This window comes from Lates calcarifer, unplaced genomic scaffold (genome assembly GCF_001640805.2).
Source record: "Lates calcarifer isolate ASB-BC8 unplaced genomic scaffold, TLL_Latcal_v3 _unitig_309_quiver_1471, whole genome shotgun sequence".
NCBI classification, from domain to species: Eukaryota; Metazoa; Chordata; class Actinopteri; family Centropomidae; genus Lates; species Lates calcarifer.
Genome location: NW_026116451.1, coordinates 1,018 through 19,229, shown reverse-complemented (window position 1 = coordinate 19,229; position 18,212 = coordinate 1,018). Strand labels below are relative to the sequence as shown.

Here is an 18,212-nt window from a genome sequence, read left to right as displayed (position 1 = left end):
AATGTGCTTTATCTTTATCTCTCTTTGAACATCTCATCATGCATCGTCAGAAGATCATATCTACATGTTTTTTAAGTTTTATAAAACTGAATGATTGTGATATATCAGTGAGAAATTGATCATTTCAGGTCCAAAACCACAAGGAGATAATCATGTATTTTAAACTCTGCTGACACATCTGAGTTGCAGTGCTTAACTTCAGTTTCTGTCTGTCTGGTTTGTGTGATCCAGGGGGCCCGAGTCTGGGTCAAAGAGAAGGAGCAGCTCGTTCCCGCCACTGTAAACTCCTGTGGAGATGGAACCCTTGTGGTCACAACCGACTATGGAGAGGTAAGAAATGTGCCCGCACTGTTGTCTTTTCTGATCATGTTTGCATGTAGCACATTATCAAGTACCATCAAGGTCAGCAAAGCGAGACTTTTGTACAAGTTATCATAAAGAGAGAATTAGATTGTGTTCAGACCTGGAAAAGATAATTGATTTATTAGTTTTAGTAATTGGATAAAAGAACACATAGCTTGGTGTAGTAGCTTCAAGTTATGTTTAAAGGAAAACACCCTGGTTTTACTTTAATACTTTCTTGTAAGCACTGAAATTACTCTGATATTTGTCATATTTTTGGTAGTTACAGCTGAATATTTTTCATACTGCTAATGTTTGCATGAAAGGAGACAAGGCAATGTGTCTCGCTAAATATTTAAGCTCCATGGACAATGGTCTGGTTGCACTTTATACCTTGACAGTAGATAGATGACAGGAAATGAGCAGGATTTGAACCAGAGATGTTGACGTTTGCGGTCAATGCCTAAAACCCAGAGGCCAGCAGGGTGCTCGATCAACGCACATTTCTCACTGAAACTGTGATGATCTGGAAGAAATGTTTACCACATATTAAAGGTTTGTGTTGAACAAGTGTGACGAGCCAAACTTTAAAAGCCCTCAGAATGCCATTACTTTTTTATGCAATGGGGACTGTTTATTTAGCAAACTCTCTAAATGGAACAGAAAATTGCCAACACTGTTCAAACTGAAAACACATCTAATTGGTTTAAACCAGGCAGGAGAAGTAAACAGTGTCAGCGTTTGATTACTGCTGAGCCAACACTGCTGTAGTTGCATGTAATGGGTCATCTGGACTGTGCATTTGTGTAAAGGTCAGAGTGAAGGTGAAGCAGCTGTGCAGGTTCATCCTCTCCTGTGCGGATCAATAGAAACTCCTGGTCATGATGCTCCACTTTCCTGCACCCCCTCACTTCCCTCCTCCTCCTCCTCCTCCTCTTCCTCCTCTTCTCATACATATGCAAAATTCATCCCTGACACACATTCAGCCTCCGGAGGAGAGCCAGAATAGACGGAGAGCATTATGGGAGCACAAGCGCACATGCTTGTTTCGGGCTGTCAGATGTCAGAGCAGCATCACCCTGTAGTCGCTCTAAATGGCAAAGCCAGGCAGCTGCCCCGACCCCAGCCCTTTAACACCACACCCCCTGCCAAAATAATGGAATTGAATGTTTAAATCTCATTATGAGTATGCGGCGTGTGTGCGTGTGCTCATCTAATCTGTATCAGAGTGAGGACATGCACACATTGCTCTTTGGATTTAATGTTTTTTTTTTCTTTTCTTTTTTTTTTGATGGCTGATGTGTTTTCACACACACATGCGCACGCTCCAGTTGGCAGCATTTAGATGGAGCTAATAATAGACTTGGCTCTTTGGCCTGAATTCAAGAGTCTCAATACTCCACTTACACCCCCAAAGAACATCCACATCTACCCTCTCTCTCACAGATGTACAATGAAGCCACGTCTCGTCGGCCTTTCAGACATAAAATGGCCAAACGCTGCCCTAAAAGCATCGTCTTTTGATGTAGCTGTAGCTCGGTGTCCCTGTCCCTGTGTCCCAGACAGGCATTTCCCAAAATAGAGGATTGGTTATAAGAGCAGGCATTCTCTTTGCTCTGGATTATGAATGTCCTTAACCTCCCCAGCCCCCATCCGGCTCTCCCTGCACTCCCTCCGCCCTCCCTCTCTGCTAGCTGTTGGTGTTTAAATGTTAGCTCTGCAGGAGGCGGTGAATATTTAATGGAGAATCAGCAGGATGTGGGGCTTTACCCTGTTACAACAGGATCTGACCCATGCAAACAGTCCCAGGAACCCCATCCCTCTGCGCTGTATCCCCCTGATCTTAGTCATGAATACATTTTTTATTTCAGTGACCACAGAGCTCAGTGAATCCCAGAAGTATTTTAATAGTCCAAAGAATAAAACCACTAAATATGACTCCAGTGTTGATGCCAGAGAGACTCAAAACATGCAAAATTTAAGTTTGCTTGTTTTTTTGGTGCTGGTTTTTATTTTTCCTCTTCCCTTTTCTCTCTCATATCCTCTCCCCTGCTTCTCTGTCACTCTGGTTCTCTAATCTACAGACCCTGACCCAGTTCACCACATTACCAATTCTAGGTTACAAATGCTGTAGCTGCAGAACTGCTACCCATCATGTTAAATCAGCACAACTCAACTACCAGGGGTATATACAACCCTTTACATCATTCATACTCTGCTTTTTCACCACCGAGTTCTCATGAAACAGACAAAATTCAAGCTTGCTGTTCACTTGTGTCACATCATGCTGGAACAGAACCATTTATTTACGTCTGAAAGAAGGCAGTGGAGGACTGATGGTGTGTGTTTTACTCCTATTATTCTGCTCTCTAATGTAAGTAATTTCTGGCTTCATGCTGGTTAAAATTAGGGTTTTTATGAGTGCTTTTACCGTCTACAGTTGGTTCACAGTTCACAGTTGGTATACAGTCACCCAACAACAACAACAAAATGTCAGCATCTGCTGCTGTCATTTCAGAAAATCAAAAGTGTGTTGCTTATTCTATGGGATTAGAAGTCTCTGTAAGTTTTTATTACCCCTCTGGTTGCGATTCATCCACCCATTCCTTTTCTACCATTCATGTGGGCCTGGTTTGCGGTGGCAGTAGGCTTAAAGTACAGTCTGTCACACTGAGCACAGAAAAATGCAGAAAGCTCATTTGATTTTCCTGTATTTGCAGTCTCCTTTTTTCCTGTCACTACCTAAAGCTCATGACCATGAATGTGGTTTGGAAGGCAAATTACCTGGTAAATCAAGAGCTAAACCAATCTCTTTGGATTGGTAAAACCCTGCAGATCATGCGCAAATATCCCATTCAAGATCCAAGGTTTTACCTTTCCCTTTAAAGTCTGTATAACTTACTGTGTAGAAAATGTGATTAGATTAGACCAGATTAGAAGAAACTTTAATGAACCTGCGGTGAAACTGGGTCAGCAAAGAACTGGTTATAGAACAAACAGATACCACTGAAGATAATGGACATACTTATGATAATATTAAAAAGAAGAAGCAGCCTTGATAAAACAGAGAGAGACATTCTTACAATATTCATAATTTACAGATGTAAATTCAGTGATGTTAGATTTGAGCAGAGAACTAACTGTGCCAAATATTTCACTGAGGTGCCTCAGTAATTTTTCTTGTAGCAGCAGGATTGTGGCCTGTATGAAATTAGAGCTGAGACAATTAGGTGGTCAGGTGGTCAATTGACATCAAATTAATTGGCAACCATTATGATGATTAATTAAAGGTTTCAGTCATTTTAAAAAGAAATATTTAAAAAAAACTCCCAAGTCCCACTTTCTGAGATACGCAGATTTGCTGCTTTACTTTGTTATATATGATAGTTAACTCATTCTGTGCTTGACAGAGAACTTCCTTGTCTGGTTGCCATGGATACGGACATAGAGTAAGGCTCCTCCTTATGCTGTAATTGTGATATCCTAACGTATACCTGTCTTGGATGCATTTACACTCCCAGGGGAATTTATTGTACATAGAAAAATACAGTATGTAGGGGCACATAGGTAGCCTACACACACACACACGTGCATGCATGCATGTATACACACACAGAGGTTACGTCGGCGATGAGTTATGGACGATGTGTGTTATGTGACCTGGATTTCAGTAGCTAGCGTGAAAGCTGCAGTGAGAGCTCACGCGAACACAGAACATGCTGCAGGGATGCCTTTACTCCCACAAAATGACTATGCACTTGGACACACGCACACACACACACACACACACACACTCACACACACTCACAGAAAAACTGACACACACTCTGTCAAATGAGCCTAATGAAAAGTGCCGAAATGAATTGTTTTGTCTGGTTCGGCACAGAAACAAGCCGATGTTGCTGTGTGATCTCCTGACCCCCATTCCTCTTCACGGTTTCATATATCTTACTCTCTGAGGACGCCATAGTTACTCACTCGCTTAGTATCATTTAATGAGATTAAGTTTACTCTGTCAAACTTGAGCACAAAAGCACAGACACACACACAAACATCTATCACCCTATCTGTCTCTTGCTTTCTGCCAGACTCTCACCTTCCCTGTCTCTCTGCTGTGTCTCTTAACATTGAAGAAACGAGGCAGCGATGCCCCTTGAGGTGGAATGAGTGCGGGTTGCCAACTCTGAAAGGATGATGGCATAGGAAATGTGTTATTCTCTTCATTGCTGAATGAGTGCTGTGGGGCAGAGGAGGTATAAGCGGAGTTAAGATTTGTCGTTAACCTCTTTTTCTCAATCCGTGGTAAAAGAAACAGCAACACAGGTGCAGGAGTAGGATGCACTCTCAGAGGTATATGACAGGTTTGGAGCTAATTTTAGCCACATTTCTATGGATGTTAGTGTTGTGGTTGGTCTGTCCACCACAACTATATCATAAGCACAGGACAGACTGAAGCTTCCTATAATCATTCATGTTCCCCAGAGGATTAATCCCATTGATTTTGATGATCTGCTGACTTTTCATGTAGCAGTCAAAATTTAAATTTCATCCTCATCCTTTATTTATGACCAAAAGTCCTGCGAAACTCATGACATTCTCATCAGCTTCAGCTATACTATAAAAAGAAACCATGGTCAGCATTACACCTGCTAAACACCAGCATGTTAACATTATTGTAGAAAGCATGTCAGCCTCTCAGACCTGGAAGCATGGCTGTATCAAGTGAATTGAGAGGAAGCAAAATAACGTCTTTGGTGTCTTGTAACCATCTCACTGCTCTGACAGGGTCAGTGTTAAAATGTTAACAAGACATGGTTAAAACTTTATTTCAGGGCAGGGAAATGCAATTTGTTTGTATTATTTCACATTGCTGATTTGTTTGGAAAAGATGTAGGTGTCTAGTTCACTTTGCATTGAATAATATTGAATCTGGCACCATGAATAGTTTAAACTATAGATTTTAAGCTGTCACTTTTGTTTTTGATTTGTCTGCTACCTCAGCGCCCTGTAGATACCTGCAGTATCTCGCAGTAAGTAAATCAATAACTCAGCTCCTGTAACCAATCCAACAGAGCTCATTTTCCCTACATGCAATAGAGCACTGCTGGCTGGAGCTGCCCCCTTTTGCTTATGATGTACTCTGATCTGAAGGGACACGTTACAAAAAAACTCCCTCCTCAATCTTCCCCAATCCTAATCTGAGCCATGGAGGTCTGCCAGATCTAATCCAAGGTCAGCGAGGAGGACTGAAGGTGTGTACAGTGCAGTGTGATACTGTATCACACAGTGCTGGCTCTGGTGAATAGAGGTCTGCAGAATATATAGGTCACTGTGCCCACAGCTCTCTCTCTCTCTCTTCCTTTCTTTCCATCTTTATCTCTCTCACTCCCTCTCCTCACCCTGACTCCAGCTAATATGTGAAGTCAGATGAAGAGGCTTGTCTCCCTTGGCTCTCCTCCTGAAAGCAGCTTCAAACATCAGAGGGCTTTACAGGAAGACCGCTGCATGCACTGAATGTGTGTGTGAAATTGTGTGTGTGTGTAAGAATGCTGCAATTTTGCATCAGAAAATGATGAAACGTGTGTCTGAGACAGCGATTATTGTCAACAAATCCCATGAAAAGACCAAATCCTACCATCAAGTATTGCAATAGAGCTCATTCCTCTGTGCCACAGACCTTTATTTTTGCCCTGCAAGTCTGTAACAATCAACAGTCATGGTAACTGCTTAGGGACACTAGTTCTCTTGGCGAAATGCTAATATAATGATGCTAACACCCTGATGTTGTTACATTTTTTACCATGTTAATCATTGAAGTTTAGAGCATTTATACTTCCCAGAATTATTAAAGTTCATCTTGAAGGGAGATGTGGGGACTGTCTGACCCATATTTCTTGGCAATTCATCCTGTAGTTGTTGAAACATTTCATTCAAAACCACAAATGTGAACCTCATGTCGGCACCAGACGAAAAGTCTGAGGGTCACCAAAGTCATTAGAATACACTGTTTTGGATCTATGTGTCTGTGTACAAAACTGTCTGCCAATCCATACAATTGTTGTTGGATAATTAGAGAGGTCACTTAAGATTGATCATCATTCTTTAAGATCAATATGGATACTGTAGTTTTTTTTAAAAGTTAATCTCCCACACCCCTGTCTACCCTCTGCAAATATTAGTTATAGCCCAAATGTATATTAATCTGCAACTGAAAAAGTCCCCAACAAATACACTATTTACTCCTATTTGATTGATGCTTGCTAAAACTAAATGACCAAGCCATTTTAGGAAGTTACTTTGCTTTTATTTGTGACACACTTTTAAAGATTTACGTTATCAGAGCAGGTAGTGAAGTCAAAAAGCACTGAGAGACGACCACCACATTGCTGGTTTTGGTCTTTTCATGGGATTTATTGACAATACAGAGCAACACCAGCTTTATCCTTTAAGAAATCTCCTCTCCCACGCTTCATATCCTTGGGAGATACACTACTGAAGACAAATCATAGTTGGTTAACCACGCTCTACTTCTACATTACTCTCGTTCTGTCTCTCTATCAGACCACTGTATGTCAGTCTCCCTCACTCTCTCTCTGTTTTTTTCCTCACAATTTCCATGTCTTTCCTCTGTTCCACTCTCCATTAATGAATTATTGAATATGAAGCATCCCATTTTAGATTCCCTTCATAGTCAAACTTATTGTGTGGGCATCTACTTCACATACAGCACATTGTGTGCATATGTGTGTCCTTTGCATGTGTGTTAATGTGCACTAAGAAGCCATGCACAAAATGTGTGTTAAAACCCACCAGAGGGCAATTGGAGGAAAAGACAGAGACATTTGCAAAAAACATTTCTTTCTCCCCTTCACTTCAGCTGCATTTTATTTCAGTCACTGACATACTTTCACTCTTCATAACATCCTCTCTCTCTGAATCCTTTGTGTATGGGCTGTCCCCACTGGTTCTCTCTAAACATCTCTGCTTTATCTGTTGTTTAAGGCCTTTATATTTGAAAGCAGCTTTGGCATTAGAAGAGATTGTAAAGCCCATAACAGTAGATTGTAAAGCCCATAAACAGACGTTTATTTTACTTTAATATTGTAGTTGAAATGTCCAGGCCTTTTTCAGAGTTAACATCACTGAAAATAGATCTTTTTACTCCACAGATTTTATACATAGAAATCAGTTTATTCAACATTAAGAGCACTACTCAGTCAGTGGAAACAGTTGTAATCATGCCATGTATGTATGTATGTATGTATGCACACATATATATATATATATATATGTGTGTGTGTGTGTGTGTATGTGTGTGTGGGAGTAAGATCTTAATAGCTAAACTGACCTCTTCTTACTACTTAATCTCTTTTTTATTACTGAGCAAATATGAAAATAATGCATCTCAGCTGCAGAGCATCTTCTGCTTAAACAGTATTTATTTGTGTGTACCTTATATAACCAGTAACAGTTCAAGTCTAATGTCGGTCAGTAACAACAATAGTGCAGTGACTGTGTGAAATAAACCAGTAAATCACAGTGTAAGAAAGGTGTAAATGACACTTTGTATTAAAGACACAGTGAAAATGATAAACTTGTGCAGCTATCTGAAGACTATTTTATTTTACTGTGACTTGAAATATACTGTCACACATTTGAAGGTTAGCCTATTTCCACTTGCATATAAAGTCATATACTATATAGGAGCAATACTCCAAGTCAATGCATCTACAGCAAAGAAAGAAAGAAAGAAACAAACAAATAACATGTGCAATAAAACCAGACACTGAGAGTAAAGTTAAAAGAAGAACCCAATTGCATTATTCATACAATTTGGCTCTTCTGCAGCATGTTCGTGCCAGTTTGCTGCTGGCAACATGAGATATTTTTTGGGGGAGATTTTCTTAAAAAAAAAAAAAAGAAGATTTCCAACATACTACATAAAAGCAGTGGTTATCCCCTGGTACCAGGCAGTACATGAAACAAGCTTTAGTATAAACAAAGGAGATGAGATGAGTGGAGGTGAATTTTGACAGCTGAGACCCAGGTCTTCATTTCAGTTCCTCTCGTGTCCCTCTACTTGTCACACATGCTGATGTGATTGTGAGTGTGTGAAGCCCTATCTTCTGCTCCACTATTATTTACCCTGGATTGCGAAGGCATGCTTGACTTTCTGATTGAAATTGCTCTCAGTAAGCCTTCAATTACAGGCAGGGGTCTCAGATTGAGCCATTCAGGCTTTAAGTGAGTCTGCGGGAGTGAGCACACAGGAATCAATGCACATTAGATAGACAGACAGAAAGACAGATAAGGGAAAAAAAAAAAAACAAGCTGAGGGGATACATCAGAAATATAGTATGGAGGTTACTGGAACCAGAGATAAAGAATAAAAGAGGAAAAGTGGAGGGAGACATAGGAGGTCGTAGGAGGCTGAAATGTGGGAAATGCATTGCGGGGCAGGCAGAAGAAAGAGAGGTAAATTAATGAAGAGTGGGATGCAAGAGATAGAGAGAACAGAGAGAGAAAAGAGCAGCAAAATGACAGGGGGAGGGTGGAGGGATAAAAGAGAAGTGACATACAAAGAGAGATGAGAGAGACAAAGAAAAGATGTTTGAGACATGCAGACATGCAGAATTCAGAGAGTGAGAGTGGGAGAGAAGGATTTAATAGGGAGACAGAGAGAGATTTAAGAGGGTGAGAAAGTAAAGAGATGGGGGGAGAGAAGCTAATGGACTTTGATACAATTTAAGAGACTCTCCATCTTTCTCCCTCACAGATACAGGAATACACCCAACTCTACTTGTAGTACAAGCAATATGAAAGTGCCTCTGCATGTGTACGGCTGTCCAGGCTGTGACTAACAAGCATGTTAATGCATCTCATCACTCAGACAAGCGTGTCTCCCATGCACATCAGACACTGATAACCATACACACATATAAACATACATACAAACGGGTAAAAGCCACGAGTGGACGCAAGTCAGCATCAGAGACTGAGAACAGCACAAAAGATGAATTCATTAAACCTGCATTAACTGTGTTTTAGCCACTTGGGGGCCATTGAATCAAGTTGTAAACACAAGGACATAAAGTATTATCACTATATGTGGTTAGGTAGTGTACAGTGGAAACAGCTGCCTGTGGCCAAAAATGACACCACAAGAGCTGTGAGAATGAAGCAGAGCAGAAAAGTTGTGGGCTGTAAAACCAAAACAATGAGCTGAAAGATGCTAAAACTCTCTGTAGAGCCGAGGGGAACCTCAGAGTTGGTGAGTGGATCTGTGGGTTTGTTTTTTTTTTTTTTTTGTTTAGATAAATAAATTATAGAGATAAATTATATATATTCAGCAAGGATTTGTCAAATTTTAAGTTGTGATAAGATTAAAGTTGTGACAGTTTCATAAGAAGAAGATCATAAGCTTTGCTGAAAATTGCACTTGCATTAAGAAGTATCTAGTGAAAACAAACTGCAGTCCATCATTATTTTATTGTTGCAGTCTACTTCTCTTTTCCATACGTGCTACCAGTGCCACTGAAATCGGCCCTGGCTGTGATACTCATGTAAGTTGTGCTGTGATGGCATCATGTCAGTGCACTGACCGAGCACTGCGGTTGTAAAAGGTGAAGACAAAGAGTTAAGTGGACGGGGTCATAGTGAAGATGGTGAGCTGTAACTCAGTGAACCCAACGTAAGTTATGTTCCCTCTAATGGAGGACGAGCGATAATTGGACCATTTCATCACATCTAAGTGAGAGGGAAAGGTTATATGAGCAGTTACTGACATAGTATGAACAAGATGTCTGTACTTCTACAAAACATGAAAGAGAAGAGAGGGAGAGAACAAACTGCAGCATATAGCAGTTCAAGAGCTTAAGGATGATTTTGTCAGACAAAGCCTAATTTTGCTTAATGGGAATATTGTCTATTTTAAATGGCAAGTGGTAATGATTATAAAGGGACAGCCTCTGAAATGTGGTCTCATTTTTTACATTTATTATAAGAAAGAAACTAATTAAGAGGACAATCTTTTTATTTTTATTGTAAGAATGTTTTTGTTGTATTTTATTTGTTATTTATTCTGTTATTAATTTGTCTTATTTTGTCCAGATTTGTTCTGCTACCTGTTTTTCATTAAATGACTGTATTTTGTTTAGTTGCATTACGTTCCCTATTTGCTGAGTAGAGTATATAGCACAGAGGTTTCCATATGTCATCCACAGACAACATTTTGTTTGTGGACAGTTGTTGATGATAAAACCGTGCTAACAGCCGTCTGCACGCAGCAGCTCTGTGCAGTAGAAGACAGTGTTACTTGAGTGAAATAGATTTAGTTAAGAACAGGATGTCTGAGCGCCCAGAGCGTGCCCCTCTGCCACTCTCAGCAGACTTCCAAGACATCTGTTACAGCAACACACACGAGGCTGGAGGTGGTGAGACTGAGTTGACATATTCACAGCCCGGAATCATAAAGGCCGCGGTTTCTATTCTTAGACAAGTTGATTTCGCCGGAGTGAATAAACGACCTTTATGTTGAAATGCAGTCACGATTATCTCCTGTACCTCTGCGTGTATGGCCTGTATACATGACAGAAAGGACAGACAGGGATAGTTGTAGCAGCGTGTGTGTGTGTGTGTGTGTATGTGTGTGTCTGACCTGAATACACACCGAGCTGCTTTCACCTGTCAGGTCCCTGCCACGTCAGATCTGTTACACTCTCTCTTCGTCTGTCCTTACTCACTCATCCTCTCCTCTTCCTCCTCCTCCTTCTTCTTCTTCCCCTCACCCAGCCAGGTTCCCCACCCGTCTCGTTCCTGACTCTCCAGTTGCCATGGCGATGGCTGTCATAGATGAGACGGGGGTCTGGGGAGGGGAAGACGCTCTGTATTCTCATCCTGTGGATTTTTGTCATGTTGCAACACATTGACTCTGTCCTCAATCTGAACATGATACCTGATAGAAAATCAACTGTTATATCTACCTCAGAATGAAAAGGTGTGACGGAAACCTACCAGAAATACTGTGTATGTATTTAGCTTTCTTTCCAGTTTTCCCTTGAGCACACACAATGCTAAGTAACACCAGCAAAATACACAATTCAGTCCATCTTACTGCAGCTTCTGCACCTAAAGCTGAAGTGGTAAATGATGGATTTTAGTGCCTGTTTGTTGGGGTCTTGACAGACGCCAGACACTGTTTGACGGCTGAGAATATAGATTTGGTGGTGGATGACAGGAGCAGAAAGTTAGTGACAGAAAGCTCTCTGGTTGTGGAGTCATACATTTCACCAATTTAAGTTTTTTTTTTTTTTTGCCTCTGTCTCCTCTTATTTTCCTCAAGCCAAAGACCACAGGCTTACACAGCCTCTGCAAGGCCAAGCAAAGCAATATTTTATAATCCTCGATCCAACTTCTTGTCAGACTCCTTTCGTATTCTGGACTACTAGACTTTTTTGGTCTACTACTACTTTCACGCTAATCTAGCAAAACAGATTACACAGTTTGACTCTGAGGAAGACTCCTGCACCCACAATATGGTAGTCTTGTTTTTAATAATGTTGGACTTTTTAACTTTTATACCTTAGTGAAAAAGTGTGTATTTATGTGAACACTGGTTGTGTACCAGCAGGGCCAGTATTGTTGCGAGTATGACTGCAACAAGTTCCCATGGTGGGAAATGTAGGAAACAGAAGTGATAATAGACATAGTGGGTTTTTATCACAGTGTACAGTAACAGTGATGGTCTGTATGTCTTGTATGTGTCCCAGGTGTTGTACTTGCAGCAGGCCGAGGTCACCAGGGAGCGGGTGTACGCCATGCACCAGTCCAGCATTGACGGGGTGGAGGACATGTCGGCGCTGGCTGAGCTGCACGAGGCCGCCATCATGCACAATCTGTACCAGCGCTACCAGAAGGATAACATCTATGTGAGTGAACTGAATGCCAAAGCACATGGTGTGTGTGTGTATGTGTGTGTGTGTGTGTGTGTGTGTGTGTGTGTGTATATGTCTTGTTGTGACCCCCCTCCCTCCCCTCCTCTTTCCTTTTCCCGTAATCTTTGCACGCATGAAGCTTTTAGTAGGAAACACAAATCATCTGATCACACCCATCCACCACTCAGTGGGATAGGTGGAGAGAGGGAGAGAGAGAGGGGGGCGTATGAAGTCAGAATATTACAGTTGTGCAGCAGTTCATTATATATATACACAAACTGAACTACACTCCTTTGAGATTTGTCTCTAACACTGAAAAAAATCTTCCTCTTAGTTTTATTTGTAGCAGAATCATAACAGAAGTTACCTCTGGGCACTTTTCATGTAGAACAAGTCTAGACTATATCTTTATAATATTTACAGAGAGAGACTCAGCAGTTCCTACTATGAGCAAGCACTTGGCGACAGTAGTGAGGAAAAACTTCCTTATTATCCATCCATTCATTTGCAAAACCTGGTTTAGGGTTAACTCACACATAAATAAATGAATGAAATGCACTGCTAACCACTTTCTTTATACCACTTCGTCATCGTCATTTTCTTTAGGCAAGTTTCCCGGTTACATAAAAGTATATAGGAGTTAAATTTGCCTTATTCCAGGTGTTTACAGACAATAACATCAGAAAGCTCTGTAGTCTCTCTCAGATCCCATAACTGACTCATAATCACAAGAGAAATGAATTGCTGGAGCGATTTGCTCATGTATATCTGTATGTAATGAATGGATGCATTAGCTGATGCCTATAAAACTCCTGATCCATGGCCATGGATGACTTGAAAAGACAACGATCTCTGTTTGCAGTAATGAAATTGATTGTGAGATGAATTAATTATGATCAAAGCTGAGAAAAAATATATGAAATATATAAAACTTGTGCATTTTGATCATGGTTGAAAGCCTGGAAACCTCAGGATTACCAAACAATAGACCAGTAACAGCCTCCCTGGGTGTGACCTAATCTAGATGATGAAATATTGTCCATACACGGATTTCCCTTAAGCTGATCATAAGAATTTACCCTGTGTGGATCGGCTTTCTGTGTCAGTGCGTTCATGAATTCATGTGTATATGTGTCCTTTGTATGTGTGCTGTACACAAAATGCACAGACAGGGTAATATGACACAATGGAGAGGATGCTGATTTTGCTGTTACAGCACAAGTAGTTCAAAATGGAAATCTGGCCTCCCTCCTCCATTGTCTTACTCATTTGACCTCAGCTTTCTAATAAAAATCTGGTGGTCTGTCACTCATCATTCCTACTGTCAGATCCCCACCCTGCTGTTTTCCCTTATCCTCCAATCCAGATTATATATCAACACAAGACTGCTTTAATATTTGACATATATGTGCTGTGTGTGTTCCTGCTTGTGTGTCAGTGTGTGAGTCTGTCTGTGTGTTTGAAACAGAGAAAAAATGGAAGAAACTGACAGCAAAAGAAAAAGAAAGGAGCAAGTAGACAAAAAGAAAAGATGCTAAAGGCTCAAAAATGATCCAAAGATAGAATCTTAAATGTCACATCTCGACTGTTTTCAGACTAATATCGGCAGCATCCTGGCAGCCGTCAACCCCTACAAGCAGATCTCGGGTCTGTATGACCTAGAGAGGGTGGACCTTTATTCCAAGCACCATCTAGGAGAGCTCCCGCCGCACATCTTTGCTGTGGCCAACGAATGCTACCGCTGCATCTGGAAACGTCACGACAGCCAGTGTGTCCTCATCAGGTGAGTTTACATGAGCTCTGGTGATTAATTGGTTCAGTTCAATGATGCCTCATGAACAGAAAAGTTAGTTTGTCCATCCATTTTCTATACAGTAAGTGGTTATATTGTTCAGGCTCTCAGGGGAGTGCAGCCTATCCCAGCATGCACTGGACGAGAGGGTAGTTCCCTTTTTGGAAATTGTTGCTATTCTTACTGACCTACTTACCCGGAGTTACATGTGCATTTTTAACATCCCTGCATGCAGAGTGTATATTTAAAAGAAATGTTCAACATTATGGAACATATGCTTATTTACTTCCTTGCTGCATTTAGATGAGAAGATAGATAACTCTCTCATTTCTGTGTATTTAATGTGAAGCTACAGCCAGGAGACAAGTAGTCGTTGTGTTTATCACATCATGAACGTCAAACCACTATGGTTTATAATATGTTAATGTAAATGTCCTTTTCACCTGTGCAGAGACAGGCAGACAGTAACAGCTATTACACTTAATGAACAGTCAAGGTTGTTGCTGTATTTCAGACATATTGGTTTCAGTGGTTTCTTGGGGAGAGAGACTGAGCAAAGATCAAGTTTGAATAATCAATTCTGAATATTGAATTTTGTCAGCTGAGGAAGAATTGTGTCCCTTAATAGTGAATATTAATGAACAACACTTTTCCGCTAATAAAAGCAAGCTCACCAGATGAAGTCAGTTAACTGCTGTTTCGCTAACTGGCTTGATCTGGTTGTGGGGTCAGACATGTCATTATGCTTTCAATTACACTCAGTCTGTCTCACTTGGTATGCTGATTGAGATTGAGACTGGGAGCTAATGCAATATCTCTGAAGGTGTCAAACCTCAATATCAATTAAACAACCGCGCCACTTTGAGATATGGGAATGTCAGAAAAGGTCAAAGTGTATTTAATTAAAACGGTTTGTGTTGGTGTGTGTGTGTGTGTGTGTGTGTGTGCATGCTCCAGTGGTGAATCAGGTGCAGGGAAGACAGAGAGCACTAAACTGTTGCTGCAGTTCCTGTCGGTGATGAGCCAGAAATCAGCCGGGACTCCTCAATCAGAGAAAACCACACGAGTGGAGCAGGCCATCGTGCAGAGCAGGTACACACTCGTGAAGTGAAGGAGACGCACTTAAACTTTCCTCCACTGTTACTGCAAGAAAGAGTGTTTTGGGACAAGTTCAGGTCAAATCTTGAGTCTTATGTAAGTATTTTAAATTCATTAGGTTATTAAATAATTTGAAAGATGCCCTGGATAAGTTTCAGGTGACATTTGAGACCATGTCACAAGTCAAAGAAGTATTCATATCTCTTGTTTTGTTTAATCAACATAAACCCAAAGTTATTCAGTTTACCCAAAGTTATTTAGTCATATAAAACAGAGAAAAGCAGCAAAACACCACAATAGAGAGGCTGGGACCTGAGAATGTGCTCCTGACCAAAATACTGTGGGAGAGCTAAAGAAGCTGTATTTGTATTGAGTAATTTGGGATGTGTATAATTATATTAATATGAAGCAGAGCATTTCTGGAAAAGACCATACTTTGTTAGTCAAGTTTTCCTGAATAAATAACGATCAGTAAAACAGTGTTGCTTTTGGGAAAATGTAACTAATGAAGGAAAAAATCCTCTGCAGCACATGGTTGGTGTACTACAGTGTATTCTAAATATCACGCACGTATAAATGCAGACTCAACAAAATACACTGACCTTGAGTTTTTGTGTTCCTCGCAGTCCGATCATGGAGGCGTTCGGTAACGCAAAGACTGTTTACAACAACAACTCCAGTCGCTTTGGGAAATTCATCCAGCTCCACTTCTCTGAGAGCGGCAACATCCAGGGAGGCTGTGTCATCGACTGTATCCTTATTTTTACACAACATAAGTTTATTTACATCAGATGTATCAGTACTTTCTCATATACATATGCTGCATAATATGTGGAGTCAATTAAAGCTCAGGTTTGACTGTTGTTTCCTTGACTCTCCACCTTTCAGATTTACTGGAAAAGGTAACTATGTCTGGAGCTGCAGCCTGGTCGTGTCAAGTTTAAACTTATTACCACTGACTTGTCTTGCCTGTCTTGCATTGTGAATCATAATGAAATGTTAATAGAGGCTTTGCTGCATTGATTTTGCTGTAGAACCGCGTGGTACGACAAAACCCCGGAGAACGAAACTACCACATCTTCTACGCTCTGCTGGCGGGAGCTAACAAAGAGCATAAAAGTAAGAAAAGCTGTGTGAGCAATTTCAAATATCAACATTGTCCTTTAAAACCGGAACCCTGTGTATCTTTGACTTTACATGACTATACAAGTTTTGCAGGATTTACAAACTTAAGTGATAAAAAACAGAGATAAAACTGAACTGTAGGAAATGCACTTGAACTCAGGTCAACAATAGATAACATTTTAATCAACTAAAGTGTGCTTGTTCATGTCTAAATATAAAGGGCAGTTAAGTATCTAAAGGTGCATCTCTCCCACTATCACACTGACATTGTACATTTCCTCCATCAGGCCTCTACTTCCTCGAGGACCCCGCAGAATCTTTCCACTACCTCAGCCAATCAGGATGTCTGAAGGACAAGAGCCTGAATGACAAAGAACTGTTTAACAGCGTTATGGTTAGTTTGTCTCCATTACACTGCTTGGTTTTGACTGGAGTATTAAAAAGAAGTGTCAGAGACACAGTTGCTCTGAAAGTTGAAGTGATCTCAAGCTGAAATCAATCCATATTACTTACTTAGTACATGAACAGATTCCCATTAAATTTAGAGAACAGGGGGCATACTGGAGGGTAAAAACTGTTTACACTGTTACCTGTATTTGGGATCAATGATATCAGAAAATTAAGGTGTTAATGAGGCTTGACTTCTGATTATAAAGGGATGTGTGAAGAGTCCAAGAGTAATTTTAACATAAAATACAAATGTAGGGAATTACCTTGTGTCTTCTTTGGAGCTCTTACTGTAAAAAGTTTGCAATATTTGGTATTACACTTTGAGTTTTATAGTAAATCATGAATGGGGTTTAAAAGCTGAAATGTCTGTGATTTGGTGCACTGATGTAGAATCTGTGATATGTTGTCTTAATCCTCCCTGTCAGTAAGACATTAAGGTAAAGACTGAAGCAAAGAACTGAAAAAAAAAAAACTTGTTTATAGTACAAGCACTGCATCACCTCGCAGCGCCTAATCTCTTTCCTCACTCTTTTCTCTGCGTAGGAGGCGCTGAAGGTGTTGGAGTTCACAGAGGAGGAGATCAGAGACATGTTCAAGCTGCTGTCAGGAGTCTTACAGCTGGGGAACATCGAGTTCATGACTGCAGGAGGAGCTCAGATCACCACGAAGCAAGGTCAGTGAACGTGTCACGTAAAGTGAGTAGGAAAATTAAAATAGAGATAGATGAATTATAGAAGTCTAACACGTGTTTGTCCGTGCTTCCAGTGGTCAGTAATGCCAGTGAGCTGCTGGGCCTGGATGCCTTCCAGCTGTCTGAAGTCCTGACTCAGCGATCCATAATACTCAGAGGAGAGGAAATCTGTTCCCCACTCACTATAGAGCAGGTATATACAGGAGACATATATATATATACGCACATTTATTCTCCTTGTATAAATCGATGTCCTCCTCTTCCTGACACTCACACATTCATCCTGACAATCCCTTGGGTTTCCCCTTCTTCATCACAGGCTGTGGATTCCCGGGACTCTGTTGCCATGGCGTTATATTCCCAGTGTTTCTCCTGGATCATCCTCAAGATCAATCAGAAAATCAAAGGGAAGGAAAACTTTAAATCCATCGGCATCCTTGATATCTTCGGCTTTGAGAACTTTGAGGTCAGATCTCAGGAAAATTGAATTTCACTCATCAGTGTAGACTTACACATGCAGACCAGATGCAGACGTGTTTATATGAGATGCGTTTCATCTTTCTTCCAGGTGAATCGGTTTGAGCAGTTTAACATCAACTATGCCAACGAAAAACTTCAGGAGTACTTCAATAAGCACATCTTTTCCCTGGAGCAGCTAGAGTACAACAGGTACATTTCTATGTACATCTCCACAAATCTGCACAAGCAAAGACTTGAACACAGAACAACATAGAAAATACAAGTATAAAGTACCACCAAAGATAACAAAGAAAAACGGACG

At 40.7% G+C, this 18,212-nt stretch overlaps 1 protein-coding gene across 1 annotated transcript; it reads left to right on the top strand.

The window, feature by feature from the left end:
- Window positions 1–231: 231 nt before the first annotated feature.
- LOC108894127 (unconventional myosin-X) lies at window positions 232–17,918 on the top strand (the record flags this gene model as incomplete). The annotated part of the gene is made up of 11 exons (XM_051068208.1): window positions 232–330; window positions 12,111–12,269; window positions 13,871–14,058; window positions 15,025–15,159; window positions 15,792–15,958; window positions 16,054–16,067; window positions 16,200–16,284; window positions 16,578–16,684; window positions 17,284–17,413; window positions 17,506–17,624; window positions 17,751–17,918. Coding segments are annotated over 11 exons (1,371 nt in total), but the record flags the coding sequence as incomplete, so codon positions are not given.
- Between the last annotated feature and the right edge of the window lie 294 nt (window positions 17,919–18,212).